The sequence below is a fragment of the Lemur catta genome, chromosome 2 (assembly GCF_020740605.2).
Source record: "Lemur catta isolate mLemCat1 chromosome 2, mLemCat1.pri, whole genome shotgun sequence".
NCBI classification, from domain to species: domain Eukaryota; kingdom Metazoa; phylum Chordata; class Mammalia; order Primates; family Lemuridae; genus Lemur; species Lemur catta.
The window spans coordinates 125,081,052-125,101,365 of record NC_059129.1 but is presented as its reverse complement, the minus strand read 5'-3'; the positions used below and the strand labels follow the sequence as shown (position 1 = coordinate 125,101,365).

Below are 20,314 nucleotides of genomic sequence, written 5' to 3'. Positions count from 1 at the left end.
TCTTTTTAAATTATTTTATTTTCTAATTATAGGAGGAGAAAATTCAGTACACTTGTAACTCCATCACTCAGAAATAAATACTATTAATGATTTAGATTATTTTCTTCCAGCCTTTTAATCATTGTACACACCATGCACAGGGGCATATAAATAACTTCTTAAAAGTTATAAAATTGACATCATATTATTTTTACATTTCCTAATTATGAATTTTCAAATTTTTGATATTCATTGATAAATATTTCCCATTTAAATAAATATTAAAACAACTATTCTTTGAATTCAGTAATCAGGTAAACTTTTCATTGTGATAAAATTAATTCTTAGCAGCAGACAGGTTGGAAAGTCATTAAAGATGTTGATTTTCTAAAAAACCTCAAGCCACTTTCTGAAGGTCACAGTTCAACTGAATAGAGAACTACCACATGGCGATGTCCTATTTTATACCTAAACCCCCATCACATCATAATCCAATAAGAACTTATGCCATAGCCTTTTAGAGTGGACAAACAGGGAATGGACTTAACTGGTTTATTCACCCACTCTGTTGCCAATTACTCTCTGTGCCCAGCATGATGCATTTTTAAACATTAGGGGAACAATCTGTGGCCCCACGTAGAGATCAAAGCTCTGATCCACTGAGCTCCCCAGTTGTCAATGATTAGAGCCAATTCCTAGATGCCCAGGAGAAGAGATTTCATATCCTGAAAGCAGCTATTTTGTTACAAATAGGAATTTTTTAAAAAATAAGTATATGTCCCTATGTGTATGTATTAATACATGTACATACATATATACTCACACACATATAGATACATTTGTTTTCCTAGATCTTCTTTGTGCTTTTATTTTTCTTATTTATATTAAAATTAAAATGTTTAACTTCATTATAGAGAGAGCATATTTTAATTTAGAGGAACACTCATTAAATAGATCACAAAATTGGATTTCTGACATTCTTTTGCAAGAAGATTGGTTACATAATGTGATTAAATTCTTTGGGAACTCCAGAGAAGTTTTAAAATAATTCTTAATCATGTGCTCTTCTTTTGGATTAAGTGCCACAAATTCAGTTTGATAAGAATTTGTTGAACACCTAAGTACAAGGCAGTTTGGGCCTTGAATGCTTTTTCAAAATAATTTTGATTTCTTGCTTCCAATCTTTAAAACTGTTTTGAGTCTGTAAATTTTCACTTAGTTTTCCTTTTAGGAGATGAATCATTTTCATACATGTAGTGGCCAAAAGATTGCCATATACCCTCCAATCTAGATAAAGAAAAAAAAAAAAAAAAGATCCAGGGAAAGGCTGGCCTCATAACACACTCTGTACCTCATATGCAGGAATTCGGGATGATATTAATATGAAATGTGGCTGGGAAGAATATGAAGAGCTGTCATCATTTTTATAAACTCCATGCCCATTTTTCTTTGATAATAAAGGGTAGGAATGGCTTCCAGAAATATTGCTTCTATAAGAAGAAAAGGGGAATAGGTAAAAGTTTTCATTTTCTCTTACCTTGATTTTTGGTAAGTGAGCACCGTATGTCCTCTGGGCACCTGTACTCTACAAGGCACATGGCCTCAGTGCCTTAGGCTCTCCCTGCAGTTTGGAGGGACAACGGCCAATGGGGCTCGGGTGGGGTGGGCCCAAATCTGCCCTTTGAGCCTCTCCTCTTCTGTTTGTGGGATGCTAGAAAGGTCTCTTGGAAGTTAGCTCTTATTGGGCATTGAAAATGAATGTAATGACATACTTAAGACTTCCAAACATTTAAAAAGGAGTAGCTGAGAGATTCTGAATCTCCTTCTAGGCTCAGGGGTTTCTGAGTGATGTCCTCACTCCCTCCACAGCCACCTCCAACCCCACATTGCCAAGAACAGGAGCTGCCCTGTGCTTCTTAAAATTCCTTATGTGCCTTAAACAAGTAAATTCACATGTCCATGCTTGCAAATGTTCAGACACAGATCCACATGTAGTGTCAATGGGTGAAGTTGAAAGTGTGTGGGATTTGAGGATTTTAGGTTCTAGTGTTTGACATTTTGACACTTGGGCAAGTTATGTCACCTCTGTAGGCCTCAGTTTCCTCACTTGAAACATAGGTAGTGAGATTACATGATCTTTAGAATCCAGAGTAAAAAGGTTTTTTAAAAAAATATTTCTAAGTAGCTGCACAAATTGTGATAGTTATTAATGTTAGATAGAATGGATGAATAGGGTAAGAATTTAACTTCTGGCAATTTCATTATATAGTATGACTTTAGTCATTGAATGCAGCCAGTGTTTCTCTGTTTCGGGTAATAAAAGAGAATAACATTTGTACACACAAATATAAAGGGGAGATATACTTGGATACCATTTAGATACTCTCACTCGATAAAAAACACTTGTGGAAAATGTTATTTTTGCTCAATAACTTTATACAGAAACTGTACTACATCCACAATATAGCCTCATTGCAGGGTTAAGAATATTAAAGCCAGGCTCAGTGGAGTGCACCTGTAGTCTCAGCTGCAAGCAGGAGGATTGCTTGAGCCTAGGCGTTTGAGACCAGCCTGGGCAACATAGCAAGACTCCGTCTCAAAAAAAAAAAAATTTTTTTTTTTTTTTTTGAGACAGGATCTTGCTTTGTCACCCTGGGTAGAATGCAGTGGCATCATCATGGCTCACTGCAACCCAAACTCCTGGGGTCAAGTGATCCTCCTGCCTCAGCCTTCCAAGTAGCTGGGACTACAGGCACATGCCATGATGCCTGGCTAATTTTTCTATTTTTAGTAGAGACGGGGTCTCACTCTTGCTCAGGCTGGTCTCGAACTCCTGAGCTCAAGCAATCTGCTCACCTCAACCTCTCGGAGTGCTGGGATTATGGGCATGAGCCAGAATATTTAAAATATGTTTTGAACATTATATAGTTCCCTCTTCAGAAAGAATGCTTAAGACCACTGTTCTTGAAAATCACATAATTATTTCTACTGATATTTCACTGGAGAGGAGCCATATTATTATGCAAGATTTCTGCACGTTAGCTAAATTATTCTAGAATGAATTCTTGGTATCACAGGATGATCTTGAGTGTTTAGTAGATGAAAGTTTGCTTACCGCTTGGGCAAGGTTTCTAATGATGCCAAAACAAGCTGTTTCTCCAAAGCTTCGTGTAATCCCACTCGTTCTCTCACAGTCTGGGAGAGGCGTGGTTGGCATTTGGGTTTTAACAAACTAGAGCAGCATGTTCCACTCACCCAAGGGGGTCGAGCTTTGAATAACTCCTCTGAAAAACAAACAGCAGCAGGCCGGGCTGACTAGTTCATGTTTCTCCCAGCCAAGTCTACATAGATAAAGGCATCAAAAATAAAGCTGTACTGAGGCAATATTCCAAATGACAATAATTATGCCCATTTTCGCACACTTTGTTTGGAGTTACCGAGGCTGCGAGTTACCAGTCATTTCGGGTCAAGAAACAAAGCTCAGAGAACAAGCAGCTCTTTTCTTGTGGAGATCAGTTAATCAATTTATAGGCTTCACATTCATTTGCGCCCTCCCTCTTGGCTTCAAGTAATTTCCTATTTGTTACGATCCCCCCAGAGGGTGAGTCATGGGGAAAAAAAGACGGGAGAACTCAAATCAGTTTTATTGCTTTCTTTTCCACACTGTGTAAATCAGAAGGCTTAGCTGAAAGCATGTTCTGTCCCTCCTCCCTTTCCTCTCTCTTTCTTAATCGCCATTCTTCCTGCTTCTGTTCTCATTTTCGTTTCTCCTCCTTTCTCACCAATCCCAATTCTGTTCAGAACCTATTCATTGGCTTTTGCCTATGTTTGCACTTCTTTGTCTTCCTTGTTTTTGGTCTTAAGAACCAAGGCACTACTAAGATGACAATGGAGGCACTGATATTTAACTTTATACACGTCATCTGAAACCTTTTTGTTTTTCTTATCAATTAACTTGAAATACACAATAAAGAAAAAAAGAGGGCATCTTGAACATACTTTAAAGCAGTGGTCCCCAACTTTTTTGGCACCAGGGACCGGTTTCATGGAAGGAAATTTTTCCATGGACTGGGGCGAGGTGGGATGGTTTGGGGGTGATTCAAGCACGTTACATTTATTGTGTGTTTTATTTCTATTATTCTTACATTGTAATACATAATGAAATAATTATTAATATACAATTCACCATAATGCAGAATCTAATGCTGCCGCTGATCTGACAGGAGGTGGAGCTCAGGCGGTGATGCAAGCGATGGGGAGTGGCTTCCCTAGCTCACCTGCTGCTCACCTCCCGCCGTGCGGCCGGGTTCCTAACAGGACACAGACCAGTACCGATCCATGGCCCAGGGTTGGGGACCACAGCTTTAAAGAGTGCCACCCACATACTGTTCCAGAAAGACAAGGCTATCATCTTGTGTGGGAATTTGCATGTAAATCCATTTGTTTCTGCAATACTTAGATAAATTAATATTTTTAAATGCTACTCACTCTTACGTAATACAATTTTTTCCCAAATTTTTCTTCTTAGGCATTTTTCTCTTTGTCTCTCCTCTAGCTCTTCTTCTTCTCTTTTGGGTTCATTCAGCATCCCATAAATAGCAGCAGCTTCCCTAGGTGTTTGCCAATCTAGGTTGGACACACAAGCAATGTAATGGTGCTTCCAAGCCCCAAACTCATTATCTGTTGGAGTATAGGGCAAGAACCATCCGAACCTAATGCATTTGGGCATCCATAAGCAATCCTTCAGAAAAAGAAAGAGAGAGAGAAAAAGTGAGTTGCAAATATTTTTAGGGTAGTTTTGTAGCAATAATGTTTTCAGATATACAGATAATTTTTTTCATTACATTGAGATTTCTGGTGCAATTGATTTGCCATCTAAACTTCACTCAAAAGTAAGAAACATACCTTACTCCACAGGAAAAATATTTGTTGATGAATATATATATTATATATGAATATATGTATGTTATCTTTGTGACACTTATTCAGTATTCCCATAGCATTTGGTTCCATTAACCCTAGATTCTGAGAACTCAGCTTCTAACAATGGTATAATACTTTGTTTCAGATCAACCCTTCTACTGAGAGTAAGTTGGATTGAACCATGTGATATTGCCAGTATGCAACCATTTGGACATATGAAAACAGCAAATTTCATATGGTTCAATCTAATCAAATATCTAGACTAAATATAATAAAACAATTATTTGAAAGCTGTTAATATATTGTAGTGCTATCAATGCAATAAGGACTTGTGCAATAAATACCACAGAGAAGAGAAACCCAGAGACGTAAACCTAATACTTGGCATTGCTTTTTGCTTCAAGGCATTTGCCAGTTCCAAAGTAAAGCTTATTAGGCTGAGAAGCAGAGCAGAAAGCCATGACAAAAAGACTTAGAAGTTTAAAAAAATCATTGTCATAGGGAAGAGAAGACACAAATTGAAATTCCTAGCCCACTAAGAGGAAAAGCCCTGGTAATCCCACCAGGCTTTCAGATGAGATCCTTTTCAGGAAGGATGATACTGAGTTAGACAAACTATGGCAAGGACTGAAGTGAGCTTTGAAACATTTCATTCCCTGATTGGATTTACATGATCTATTTCTAGCCTAACCACATGCCAGAAGCAAAAGTAAGTTCTCTCTGGAGGAAGATAACATCATCCAGAGACTCAAATTATCACATCAATTTTTTATACTCAATTAAAATCCATCAAAATTAACTAGAACACATAATCAATAAGAACTGTTTGTTTCTTTTTTTGGTGTTTAGTAACTATGGAGAGATTCTCAGGAGATACAAATATTGTAATTATCAGATATGAACTTCAAGGAAAAAAACCCACCCTATAATTAATATGTTTAAGAAATTCAATGAGTAAGAGGAAAATTTTGGCAAAAGAATCAAATCAGCATTCTAGAACTGAAAAATATGATAATTGAAACTTAAAACTCAATGGCCAGATTAGAATCTAGCTAAAGAAATAATTGGTAAACTGAAAAATAGGTCAGATAAAAATCTAGACCAAAACACTAAACATCAAAAGAATGGAAAATGTATATAAGAGAATATGAAACTAAGGGACATGGTAAATTAGTCTAACATATAAGCATTGAAATCCCAGGAGAAAAAGAGAGAGAATAGGTTAGAAGCAACATATAAAGAGATAACATCTGAGAACTTTTCAAAACTGATGAAAGACACAATCTCAGAGTCAAAAATTACCACAAAACAAGATATATACACACTCCCCTAGGTATAGCATAATAAAATTGCTGAAAACAAAACAGAAAGAAAAAAGTTCAAAAAGCAACTAGAGACAGTAGACATATTGCCTTTGAAGGAACAACAATAAAACTTCTGACTTCTTAAGAAAAAGTTATGGAAACTAGAAGACAATGGGATATTTTGAAAGTTCTATAAGAAATTAACTGCCAACCTAGAATGTAAATTCTCAATAAAAATATCCTTCAGAGGCCGGGCGCGGTGGCTCACGCCTGTAATCCTAGCTCTGGGAGGCCGAGGCGGGTGGATCGCTCGAGGTCAGGAGTTCGAGACCAGCCTGAGCAAGAGTGAGACCCCGTCTCTACCAAAAAAAATAGAAAGAAATTATCTGGCCAACTAAAAATATATATACAAAAAAAATTAGCCGGGCATGGTGGCTCATGCCTGTAGTCCCAGCTACTCGGGAGGCTGAGGCAGTAGGATCGCTTAAGCCCAGGAGTCTGAGGTTGCTGTGAGCTAGGCTGATGCCACGGCACTCACTCTAGCCCGGGCAACAAAGTGAGACTCTGTCTCAAAAAAAAAAAAAAAAAAAATCCTTCAAATATGAAGATGAAATAAAGATATTTTTAGACAAACAAAAACTAAGAGAATTTATTAGCAGCAGACTTGCACTAAAAGAAATATTAAAGAGAATTCAGAAGGAACATGATCCCAAGTAGAAATGAATAGATACAGGAAGGTATGAAGAGTAACAGAAAAAGTAACTATATGGTTACATACAAACAAATATTGACTATATAAAACAATAGTAATCAAGTTTTGTGAGCTGTTTGTGTATTATATATATGTTTATTTTATAAATATATATAATAAAAATATTTGACAACAAAAGCACAGAAACTGACGAGGGGGGTAAATGGAATTAAAGGGTTCTAAGTTCCTTGCATTTTCTTGGAAATGGTAAGATAACACAAGGATATATGCTGTAAACGCTATGGTAACCACGAAAGAACTATTAAAGAATCTATAATTGGCCATTGAAAAAATATTTAATTAATCCAAAGGAAGACAAGGAGAGGGAAAAAAACATAAAACACATGGAAGAAAAAAATAAATAGTAAGATTCACATCTATCAGTATTTACATAAATATAATACCCAGTTAAAAGTCAAAGATTGCCAAATGTTAAAAAAAAAACCCACCATTACCATATTTTGTTTATAAGACATACCTTAAATATAGGAACATAGAAAGCTTGAAAGTAAAAAAAACAAAACAACCCCCCCCCCACCGAAAACAATATACCAGCCATGCAAACAGTAACCTTGGATTCTGAGGAATCTTTCTAAGTGCTATAAATTCAGGGTTCATAGGAGGCTTTTAGCCTGTGGCCCCTCCATAGAGAGCAGCTCATCTCTGAGATCAGGATCTCAGCACAGGCTACCTTGGAAATACTATATAATTTATTTTTTTGTTTTTGTTTTTTAGAGACAGAGTTTTGCTCTGTTACCCAGGCTGGAGTGCAGTGGTTGCAACCTCATACTCCTGGGCTCAAACGATCCTCCTGCCTCAGTCTCCTGAGTGTCTGGGACTACAGGCATGCACCACCACACACAGCTAATTTTTAAAAAGTTTTTTGTAGAGATGGGAGTATTGCTATGTTGACCAGGCTGGTCTTGAACTCCTGGCCTCAAGTGATTCTCCCACTTCGGCCTCCCGGAGTCCTGGATTATAGGTATGAAACAGCGTGCCCAGCCAAAAATTTTGTATAGTTTTAAAAACTAAATTACTGACTTGTATTTAAAGTATGTCTATCATTACATTACATTTTATTAAATCTTTTAGAAGAAAACAAAGAGACAAATAGGCCAGAAGCAGAATTAACAGCAGAGGATGTTGATTTTAAACAGCTGCTACTGTTAACTGCTTTAACTGCTGTTAAAAGATCTAGCTATATGTTCTTCAACAGATGTTACCCAAAGAGGAATCTGTTGAAGGTGTGGTTGTATAGCAATTTTCTAAAGCTCAGTTATCATAGATAAAATAATATAATACAAAACCCAAAGCTTAAATTATTTTTCATGAAGAAAAAGGAACTTCTTTAATAAAAATAAAATGTTTTCTAAATAATTACATTGAATAAAGATTTTTTTAAATTACATGAATTATTGGAATAGTGTATAGCCCCTTATTTATTTCCAGAAAAAATTATTCTATTTCATTTATCCCCATTTTTTCTCTTAGGGGCACGTTACTTATGGTTCAGGTATCCTCAGCTATTGTCTGCAGGGAAGGTTGCTACCCCAATAGTCTCATTCCAGATTACAGTTGTATGTGTGCCCTGTTACTAGGAAGTGACAAGCAGTAAACCTGTTCAGTTAAAAACTTCCAGGGCCAGCTGACTTGGGCAGCTGCACACAAATCTTTTGGATTCAGAAAGGAAAAGATATATAGAGAAATGAAGCGTGGTAACACTGTAGAGAAATCCACTTTGGCCACTGGTATCCTTTCTGAAAACCAGTCTTGAACAAACCTAAGAAGAAAGATAAAGAAATTTAGTTCAGAACACTAATTTCTAAAATTGACTAAAAATTCAGTATAAATATTGGCCATTATTCTTTCTCTAATGTCATACCTATAAAAAATAATAAAATCCTAAATAACATAAGGGTAGATTTTTTAAAAAATACTGTATCCACTTTCAATCATCCATTCTGAAGAGGAACATGAATAATAAAAACACATGAAATTCATAGGAACAAAAAAATCTAAAATAAACCTAATTGCTTAAGCCATAAACCTATTTTTGTTTCCCTTTTCCCTTACCCCAAATTCAATAAACCAGCAAGTTCTGTAAGCTCCACCTCTGAAATATATCGCCAAATTCAACTACTCTTCCCCATTTCCACTGTTGTCACTCTGGTCCAAGGCACTTACACCTTTTCCTACACTATTGCAACAGTCTGTGGATTTGTCTCCCCGAGAAGAGTCCAGATCCTAGTCTTCCTAGAGCTCATTCTCCATACAGCAGCCCAACTGGTTTTTTTAAAAAATGTAAATTAGATAATGTCACTCATCCAAGTAAAACACTACAACTTCCCAATGAAATTATAATAGAAACCTATAGCTACATCACACTCAGTGGTGAAATATTAAATGCCTTCCCCCTAACATCAGGAACAAAGCAAGAATGTCCACTCTCTCTACTTCAATTTAACAGGTACTAGAGGTTGTAGCCAGTTCAACAAGGCAAGAAAAAAAAAAGGCACACATAATGGAAAGAAAGAAGTCAAACTGTCTCAATTCATGTATTATGTATGCAGAATCTTCAAAGCAGCTATTACAAACAACTGAGGAATCTGCAAAACAACCATTTAAATTGTTTGATTTTCTTTTATTATCTTTTTAATGTCTACAGGATCTGCAGCAATATCCCCTTTTTCATTCTTGATATTGATCATTTATGTTCTCTCTCTTTTTTCTTTTATTACTCTTGCTAGGAGTTGAATTTTATTGTTGTTTTCAGAAAACCAGCTTTTGTTTTCATAGATTTTTCTTTATTATTTGTCCATTTTCTATTTTATTGATTTCCACTCTTTATCATTTATTTCCTTCTACTTACTTTGATTGTAATTTGCTATTTTTTCTAGTTTCTTAAGGTGGAAATTCAGAAGATTAATTTTAAACCTTTTTTCTTTTCTAATATAATCATTTAAAATTATAAATTTCCTTCTATAATGGGCTTCAGCTGCATCACACACATTTAGATATGTTGTATTTTCATCATCATTCAGTTTGAAATATTTTCTAATTTCCCTTGTGATTTCTTCTCTGACCGTAGGTTATTTAGAAGTGAGTTGATTTCCAAATATTTGGAGATTTTCTACATATTTTATTTTTATTAATTTTAAATTTTATTGTATTATTGTTAAGTCAGAATTTTGAAATGTATTGAATCTCATTTTGTGGACCAAGAAATGATCTACCTTGGTAAATGTTATTTTTGCCCATAGAAAGAACATATATTTGGAAGTTGTTGGGTTCAGTTTTCCATAAATATTAATTAGATCAAGATAGTGGGGAAGATTGCTCAGGTCTTCTATATACTTACTGATATTCTTCTTATTCTTTTGTTCTGTTAATTAATCCTGTCAATTTTTGTTTCATTTAATTTGAAACTCTGTTATTTGATACATTTATGTTTATAATTCTTGTGTCTTTTTGATGAATTGACACTTTCATCACTGTAAAGTTTCCCTCTATCTCTCTTGTAATATTTCTTGTATTGAAGTCAATTTTATCTATTATTAATGTTGCCATTCTCTATTTATTTATATGTTTACTATTTGTATGGTGTATCTTTTCCCATCCTTTTACTTTTAATCCATCAGTATCTTTATATTTTATCTATGTCCCTCATAGTCAATACTTAGTTAGATCTCTCTTTAGCCGATTTGACAATTATTGCCATTTAATTTGAGGGTCTAGCTCACTTACTTACATTTAATATAACTATCGATATGGTTAAATGCAGGTCTCAATTTTGTTATTTGTTGTTTGGTTGTTCTGTTTTATCACTTTATTCCTTCTCTTCTGCCTTGGTTTGAGTTAATCAAGAATTTTTTTTATATTCCATTTTAATTCTCTTATTGGCTTTTTAGTGAAACCTATTGCATTATTCTTTTAAGTTTTTGCTAGAAAGTACAATAGGCATCTTTAACTTTTCATAGTCTGCTTAGAGGTAATATTCAAATAAAATTAAATAACGTTGTAAAAGTATGGTCCTTCCCATCTTTTGTGTTTTGTAGTCATATGTACTACATCTATATATGTTATAAACCCCACAATACATTGTTTTGCTTTAAACAGTCATGTGTCTTTCAAATAATTTTAAAATTTTACATTTTCCTACACATTGGCCACTTCCTGTGTTCTTCATTCTTTCTTATAAATCCAAGTTTCCAGCTGGATTTATGCTCAAAAGAATTATAATAGTGGGACTACAAGAAGGGACCAGAATGCCCAGCAAGAAATTCTTTTGATCCATGCAGAAGTCATTATTGCCACAAGGCCTGAACGATTTATCAATTCTGCCTCACTGGATGAAGGCCTCTTTAAGGCTGCTCTTCCAGGTGTCTTCAGTACCTCTAAGTTGTATACAGCCATCCTCTCCCTCTTCCTTGGCTGAGCTACTTTGGTATTCAGGAATTATTGGGTGGTAAAGAAGAGAATTTAAGGAGGGCTAATACATTTCTCCCTCTTTGCTTGAAAAGTACTTATATGAAAACGAATGGTACATTTCTCTCTTTTCTTTTTCATGCCTGGTTTGACATCAGCAGGTAGATGGACAGTTCATATTGTTCTGACTGAAGACACATTGGTACACATAAATTTGGACACTGAGTGCCTTGGATGGTTCCATAGTTACTCTCTTTGCTTTTCAGAAGTCACTCATGACTGTAAAATGATGACTCCTACATTCCTGTGGAACTCATCAATCCAGGGAAAGGACAGTCTAGTTTATCTTGTAGAGGAGGAGATAGGCCTTGATTGATGGGAAAGTAGGTGGAAGTAGGTAGGGATTAAAAAGGAGTGCAAAAAACTCTTTTCTTTTTATTATAGCTATGGGCAGCCTCCCATGACTCTCTTACAATGTTGGAGAACGTTGGAGATGTCGCTCTATGCTTGGCCCAGCTGTATGAGGTTTTTTAAAATTGATACATAATATTTGTACATACTTATGTGGTACCAGTGATACTTTGTTATACGCGTACACTGTGTAATAGCCAGGGTATTCAGGGTATCCATCACATTGGGTATTTATCATTTCTATGTGTTGGGAACACTTCAAGTCCTCTCTTCTAGCTACTGTGAACTATACAATACAAAGTTGTTAACTATAGTCACCCTACTCTGCTGTTGAATGTTAGAACTTGTTCCTTCTATCTGACTGTGTGTTTGTCCATATTAACCATCCTCTCTTCATCCCTACCGTGACCCACCCACCCTTCTCAGCCTCTGGTAACTATCATTCTACTCTCTACCTCTATGAGATCAACGTCACAGCGGTATGAGATTTTATTGCCACCCCACTTGTGAACAAAAACATGACAGCCACCATAATTCAGTGCCAATTAAAGACAATATATAAATTTGCATTAAATGAGCCTCCATTTCCAGGGGCTGGACTGAGAAGAGACAGATTCAGACAGCCCTTCTTCATAGGCTTGGCAGACAGCTATCATGGCAGCTCTGGCATAGCTCAACGAAAAAAAAAAACCCACTAAATTCTAAGACTCCCTTTTTAACAAGATAGCATCCTTGACTAAGAAGCCCCCATTGTTACCTAGTCCTGTAAATGTTTCCTGCTCCCCTCCCATACTCTATAAATATGAGTGCAGAGTCTCTACTCACACTTGGCCAAGGTTCGTACATCTGTCTCCCACTTGCTAAGCTGTGGGATGATGAACACTGAAGAGCTCCTGTGCTCTGCTACTCCGCTGTGCACAAACGTTTCCTCAATATATGCTGTTCTATATCTGCATTGGATGGAACTGTGTGTGTCTGTAATGCCTTTACATGGCAGAGGACAATTCCTAGCATGCAGCAGGCACTCAATAAATGTGTGTTGAATAAATATGTGACAGAAAGAAATTGTAAAATCCCTCTCACTATCTACTAGAGAGAAGTTGGGTTTTGAAAGTTCACCTCCTAGGTTTTCACTGTGCAAAATCATAGAATTGAGAGGCTCCTACCTGCTTTGATTTATTTACATTGGAAAGGTATAATCTGAACATACAGGACAGAGCTGGGCACCTGGGAGTATAACTGGTTCTTCTGCAGACTTTCTTTTTTTTTAAATACAGGTATTAATTTCATAGGCAGGCAGACTTTTAAATAATCTCTCTGATTTCAGCCTCCAATTCCCAAACGCTTATAGGATTTTGTGCAGTGAACTGGCTTGCTCTCATCAGTTTCCTTCTCTGTGCACGTGGGGCTTGATGATCCTTCTGTTATTCTGTTGTTATTTACCATTTCTCCATTCAGTTTCCACTTGCACATATGTGACTGTGTTACAGATGTCTCGGTTTCATCCAAGGTAGCATGTACTTGTGTTTCTTCTTTGTTTTGAGATGATTTTCAAGAGAAAAAGACTATATAAATAGTTTAGCTCTATCAATTGAAAACTGGATCTCACGTTTTTTATTTGTTTAAGACAGAGTCTTGCTCTGTTGGCTGGGCTAGAGTGTAGTGGCATCATCATAGCTCACTGTAACCTCAAACTCCTGGGCTCAAGTGATCCTCCTGCCTCAGCCTCCCGAGTAGCTGGGACTATAGGCCCACACCACCACCCTCAGCTAACTTTTTCCTAATTTTTTGGTACAGACTTAGTCTTGCTATGTTGTTCAAACTCCTGGCCTTAAGCGATCCTCCTGCCTCAGCCTGCCAAAGTCCTAGGATTACAGGGGTGAGCCACTACACCCAGCCCTCAAGATTTTTAATGGAGTTGAAATTCATTCATATGTCTTCAGCAAAGACATATACACCGAGATTTTCTTGTGTTTCTTTCTTCTTTTCATTTTTTGAGACCAGTGTTACTGGAAGAAATTTATTTCGTTTTTCCTTTTAAGTGGCTGCCTCTGAAACAAGACCAAATTCTCTTCCCCACTGGAGTTAACACACTATATTATGATTCATGTAATCCTTCTCTTGAGACAAAACTGGTCACACTCTGAAACGCCAATCATTTTTCCTGATTGGGTAGCAGGTATAGAGGAGACTAGGCTGCTGTTTATGGGTCAGTGACAGGGTTTGCTCAGCCTGGCACGGCCATAGGAAGGATGCGTTAGTATTACTGCCATGGGCAGAAGGGGAGTGGGAGGAGAAGATGGCCCCTGAATGGACAGGAGATTGGTTGTTTACAGGGGGTTGGAAAAAAATAAATCTCTTGAAGGTTTTAAGAGCCAGGTTTCTCACTTTTGGAAAAATGATGTATAAATATGTAAAAGAGAAAGACTAGAATGATCCATATGGAGCTGGATTGAAATTGGAGATAACAGTGTAAAGTCTCATGTTTTTTAAAATATATATGTATATATAAATGGATAATGTACAAATAGAGACAGATGGGTGTATATGTATGTGTGTGTACACATATATTTCCTGTTCACTTACGGCACCTAGAAGCAATGACATCCCAGAGGCAATGAGCACACAATGAACCCAGATCTTGGTTTCTCAATTCCATTCTCTAATAAAATAAACCAGGGCTTATTGTAGAAATGGCTGATACCAGAGCAGGGGCGAGGAAAGTACAAGATGGGCCTGGAACATGTTGTGACTCCAGATAGTAAGAAAGTACTTAAAGAATGATGGATATGTCAAAAGAACACAGAAGCCTATTTAAAGGGACTCCCACTGGCAAAATACGGAATAGTCTGAGCATCAAAATACATAATTAATGTAATGTATTATAGCCTATTGAATAAAATAGGAGTCTCTGAGTCTATACTGATATAAATATATACATGAATAAATAAATAAGCAGGAAAACTACCTTGCAGCAGAATACCAATTAATACACACAGAGGGAATTAAGAGATTAGGAAATCACCACTTGGAGGCCATCATAGTAAAAATTGTTTCAGATAAGAACCATCAATGAATGCTTCAACTAGTGGGTAAAAGAATGAATGAGGAACAGGATATTTTCATAGATTCAAATACTTTCTAATTACCTTAAGATTAAACACTCAAACACTTTAAAATTACTTATTAATTAATAAATATAAAATACTTAATTCTTAACTATCTTAATCAAGGGATAAAGTCATCACCAACAATGGGACAGTGGACATGCTATGCCCCCCCAATGCAATCCTCTAAGAAGAGCACAGCATCACTTCTGTGTTGTTTCTGCCAAGAACGTGTAACCTGAACATAATCTTGAGGAAACAACAGCCAACCACAAAGTGAAGGTCATTTAACAAGCAGGCCGGGTGCGGTGGCTCGCGCCTGTAATCCTAGCACTCTGGGAGGCCGAGGCAGGTAGATCGTTTGAGCTCAGGAGTTCGAGACCAGCCTGAGCAAGAGCAAGACCCCATCTCTACTAAAAATAGAAAGAAATTATATGGACAGTTAAAATATATATAGAAAAATCAGCCAGGCATGGTGGCACATGCCTGTAGTCCCAGCTACTCGGGAGGCTGAGGCAGGAGGATCACTTGAGCCCAGGAGTTTGAGGTTGCTGTGAGCTAGGCTGATGCCACGGCACTCTAGACTGGGCAACAGAGCAAGACTCTGTCTCAGGAAAAAAAAAAAAAAAAAAAAGCAGCAGGCCTGTGTTCTTCAAAACTGTCAATAAAAGACAAGAAAAAACTGACCATTTACTCCCCATTGAAGGTGGATTTAGGGACATGAAAACTAAATACAATACATGACCGTGGATTGGACTCTGGACCAAGAAGGAAAGGGTGACCATAAAGGACATTGTTGGAGCCATCAGGAGGATTTGAATGGAGTCCATGAATTGGATAGTAGTATTACGTCAGTGCTGATTTCCTGATATGTACGGATGTACCGTGATTTTTCAGCAGAGGGTCCTTGTTTTTTATGAAACATACATTGACATGCTTAGAGTGATGGGCATCATGTTTGCAACTTACTCTCAAATGATTCAGACTAATAAGGCAAACAATGGTAAAATGTTCACTAGTAAATTGTTAACTATTAAAATGTTAACTCCATGGAGGAATCCGGGTGAAAAGTATAAAGGAATTATTGGTACTATTCTTGCAACTTTTCTGTAAGTTAGAAATTATTGCAAAATACAAAGAATAAAAAAAGAAGAAGAGGCTACCTACTTAACTTCCAAGATTTAATGACAGCTGACTTATTTTGTGAGTTCCTATTCCCCTGGCCTTGCTTGAAGTCAGTGTTCTTTCTTGATCCCTGTCCATGTAGCCTTGTCACATCCTGAGGCAAAACAGGGTGGCTGAAAATGAACCTATTACCATGCCAGTCTGAGGAAAGTGTGTGTGTGTATGCACGTGGGTCTATAAGCAGAGGGGCAAAGAATGGGGTTGTACCTGTACCAGTAGCATGTCATATCCACAAGTATAAGTGTCACTTGGGGATCTCCTTGGTATTGATGATAAAACACACATAATAACTGTGTAATGTCTGTAATGTCTTCATTTAGAGACCAACCTTCAAGCTGAATGAGACTGTCACACCACCAAGAATAGCTAATCTCCAATGGGTGACTATCCGAACTCCTCACGGTCTGAGGTAGGCTTCAGAGTCATTTTCCTAGCCTTTAAGATAAAATTTACTTTCATTTACTTTAGAATTATAAAACAGATTAATAAAATAAGAGGCAAAGCTGGGCATGGTGGTTCATGTCTGTAATCCTAGCACTCTGGGAGGCCGAGACTGGAGGATCGCTTGAGCTCAGGAGTTCGAGACCAGCCTCAGCAAGAATGAGACCACCCCCTGATCCCTGCTCATCTCTATTAAAAATAGAAAAAATTAGCCAGGTGAAGTGGCAGGCACTTGTAGTCCCAGCTACTCGGAAGGCTGAGGCTGGAGGATCGCTTGAGCTCAGGAGTTTGAAGTTGCTATGAGCTATGATGACGCCACTGCACTCTAGCCTGGGCAACAGACCGAGACTCTGTCTCAGAAAAACAAACAAACAAACAAACAAACAAACAAACAAAAAGAGGCAAAACAGAAATGTTTCCAGCCTCCTCTCCAAAGAAGGGTCTCAGTATCTTTAGATTTTCCTCTCCTCCCCCTCTCACCTCTCAGCATCTCTTGTTCCATCCCAGCAGAGCAAAGGAGAACAGAATATGAGTTACTTTAAAAAATAAACCTCAATTATACATGTTTTATATTTGTTCCTAGTCTATGCTGCTACAAGGACACATTCAAGAATAATGAATCTTAAGCAGGAAGAAAGGAAAGTACTTCCATCACATTAAAAAAAATCTGTACATGAGCAGCAGAACTAGGGTAGTTTGCAGTAATGACATTGTGGCTCATTGCACCTTAGTTAATGTTGCAAAGTAAGAAATCTGTGAAGAGAAATAACAACATGTAAGGAGACAATGAACAAAATGTGCTTTGCTCATTTATTGTGACAAGGATCGTTTCATTTAAATAATTCATGATAATGCTTTGCAGCGTGCCACTGAATGTACAACGTGTACTTTGCAAAAATAACAAAGCTTAGTAATATGGGACTTGAATTTAATTCTCTGCTCTTAAATTTCTGATAAGGAGTAGAAAGAAACTGCCAAAATCGTGATGAAAATGACTGGGAGAACAGCTTGGAGAGGCTGCAGAGGGTTAGTGGATTTGGCAGAGGTCCCTGTTTTCTAGTTGCCTAGGTAGCACCTCTAAGTCCTGTCTGCTGGCTTCTTTACAAACACTTTATGGCATGGTAAGGGTCTGCAGTGCTATTCGTGCCCCAGTTTTAGTCCCTAATGCATGTTTTAATGGGGCTTCAAGGACAAGACACCAGGGCAAGTGGAATACACATCTGGAACCACAGGGGTTTGTGCAACTCCTGAGTTGCATGGGAAAAAAAAAGACAAGTTGGGGCCGGGCACGGTGGCTCACGCCTTTAATCCTAGCACGCTGGGAGGCCAAGGCGGGTGGATCGCTCGAGGTCAGAAGTTCGAGACCAGCCTGAGCAAGAGCGAGACCCCCGTCTCTACTAAAAATAGAAAGAAATTATCTGGACAACTAAAAATATATATGGAAAAAATTAGCCAGGCATGGTGGCGCATGCCTGTAGTCCCAGCTACTCCGGAGGCTGAGGCAGTAGGATCGCTTAAGCCCAGGAGTTTGAGGTTGCTGTGAGCTAGGCTGACGCCATGGCACTCATTCTAGCCCGGGCAACAAAGCGAAACTCTAGCTCAAAAAAAAAAAAACAAAAAACACAAGTTGGCAAGTGACAAATACCAATGGCCATATAAATGTGCCTTTGGATCCAACAATTTATATTCTAGGGGTTTATCCTAAAACAATGATTAAAGATATGTCTAAGCCTAGGATTTAGCTAAAGGATATTCTTTTTCTTGTTGTTGTTGTTATTATTCTTCATCTCGAAGGATGTTCTTCTATGTGTTATGTATAATAGCAAAAGTCAGGGGAAACAAGCTAAATGTCTGAGATAAGTTATGGTATATCTATAAAGTCTTCCTAGAAATTAGTAGACTGAGTTGAAAAGGGAATCTATGCACTAATTTCAAATGCCTAGAAGTACAGGGGAATATAACAGCAAGATTATGAAGCATAATCTCTTTAAAAAGAAAAGAAAAGTAATGAAAAAGGAAATGAGCAAGTTATAGAAGTTACACACACACACACACACACACACACACACACACACACACACACACGAAGGCAGTAAGTGGAAGCGAACCTTCACAGGAGTTGGACCCCGTCTTAATGACTAGGGCTGTGCTTTCCTACTAAGAGCCCAGACCCTGGGGGAAGAGGCAAAGAAGCATGGCTTCTCCTAAAAGGGAGACCTGGGGGAAACCAGAACAGGCCTGCACCCCAGGTGGGCACGAGGTCCATATTAAATCTCCTAGCACATTTGAGAGGCTGGGCTACCATATAAGCATAAAAGCAGGTGAGAGATTGAGAAACCCTGGGGGTGCCCAGAGAGGCAGACACAAACCTGAAACCACTCGGTGTGCTCCCACAACCCAGTGCGGATACGCTTCCCGTGGAAAATAACCTCCAAACCAAACACCATGAGGGAGGGTCAGCAAATGAAACAAGGGATTTTTCACCTTGAGAACTGGAGGTAATGAAATAATAACAAAAGATTTTAACATAAGCATGCTTAAAATAGTCAAAGAGCAATCAAGGTAACAACAGGAGTGAATTTTTGAAATGTTGATTTGGAGAAGAAAAGAAAAAACCCAGACATGCCAGAAGTAAAAAAAATAGTTTTCAAAATTAAGAGAAAATTCCTTGGATGAGTTAGATAATAGATTTATGTGAGACTCTGTAATAACTTCTGGGCAATGTGGTGCTGGGGGTGGAGAAAGAAATCATAACTGCACCTGGTACGGTAGGTCCCAGTCCTGTGGCGGGGGGAAAAGCTACGTAGGCCACCATACAGGCATAGAAGGGGGTGATAGTGGAGTTTTAGGGTGGCAAATCTGGGGTACAGCCAGAATCCCCCCATTTTCCCAACAGGCTGATGATTCCTGCTGCCCAAACACATCCCTGTGGGAGACTGACTGTCACCCACTGAGCACTCCTGCTTGATGCCACCTCAGAGCTTCTGCTGAAGCCTGTGTCCCTCACCCTTGATGTGCACTGCAGTGTGACCTAAGCACCGTTTTTGAGTTTTCTTGGGCTCCTGCACCATTTAATGCCTGTCTCCACTGCTGTCTCGCTCACTGCTCTGTCCCCAGCGGCTGGCAGAGTGCTTGCAGCTTGCCTGGGGCTAAATAAATGTGTGTAAATTAAAATAAAGAGTGAAAAAAGAATACAAGTTGAAAAAATAGAAAAAGAAAATCACTGCTTGGATGAGTTTCCTGTTGTCACTGTAACAAATTGCCACAAATTTAGTAGCTGAAAGCAACACGGATTTATTTTCTTAACGCTCTGGAGGTCAGAAGTCTTAAGTCAGTTTCACGCGGCTACAGTGAAGGTGTTGGCATGACTCGTTCCTTGCCTTTTCCTGCTCCTGCCGGCTGCCTGCCCCACTTGGCTCACAGCCCCTCCCTCCACCCTCACAGCCAGCAGCAGGGCAGCAACCGGTCTCTCGTCTCTCCCTGATTCCATCACCTCGTCTTCTGACTCCGACTCTTCCTGCATCTCTCTCATAAGGCCCATTATAACTAAATTGGGCCAACCCAGAGGATCCAGGATAATGTCCCAATCTCTTTGCAGATGTGGTTAAGCTAAAGATCTTTGCCAGAGAAGGTAACATTCATAGGTCCCAGGGATGAAGGCAGAGATTTATTTGGGGGTCATCAGTCAGCCTACCAAACTACTCCAACTTCTGAGACATGGGAAAGACCCTCAAAATGTTTACTGTGGGGCTACTTAAGGGGACATGCTTCAAGACTCCCGAGAATGC

At 38.2% G+C, this 20,314-nt stretch overlaps 1 protein-coding gene across 1 annotated transcript in view; it reads right to left on the bottom strand.

The window, feature by feature from the left end:
• Positions 1-20,314, bottom strand: part of ECT2L (epithelial cell transforming 2 like) — a 67,973-nt gene that overhangs the window by 37,940 nt on the left and 9,719 nt on the right. Inside the window, 4 exon segments of the mRNA XM_045544457.1 lie at positions 1,331-1,469; positions 3,095-3,263; positions 4,468-4,720; positions 8,575-8,737. Coding sequence (XP_045400413.1) covers positions 1,331-1,469; positions 3,095-3,263; positions 4,468-4,720; positions 8,575-8,737 — 724 coding nt within the window.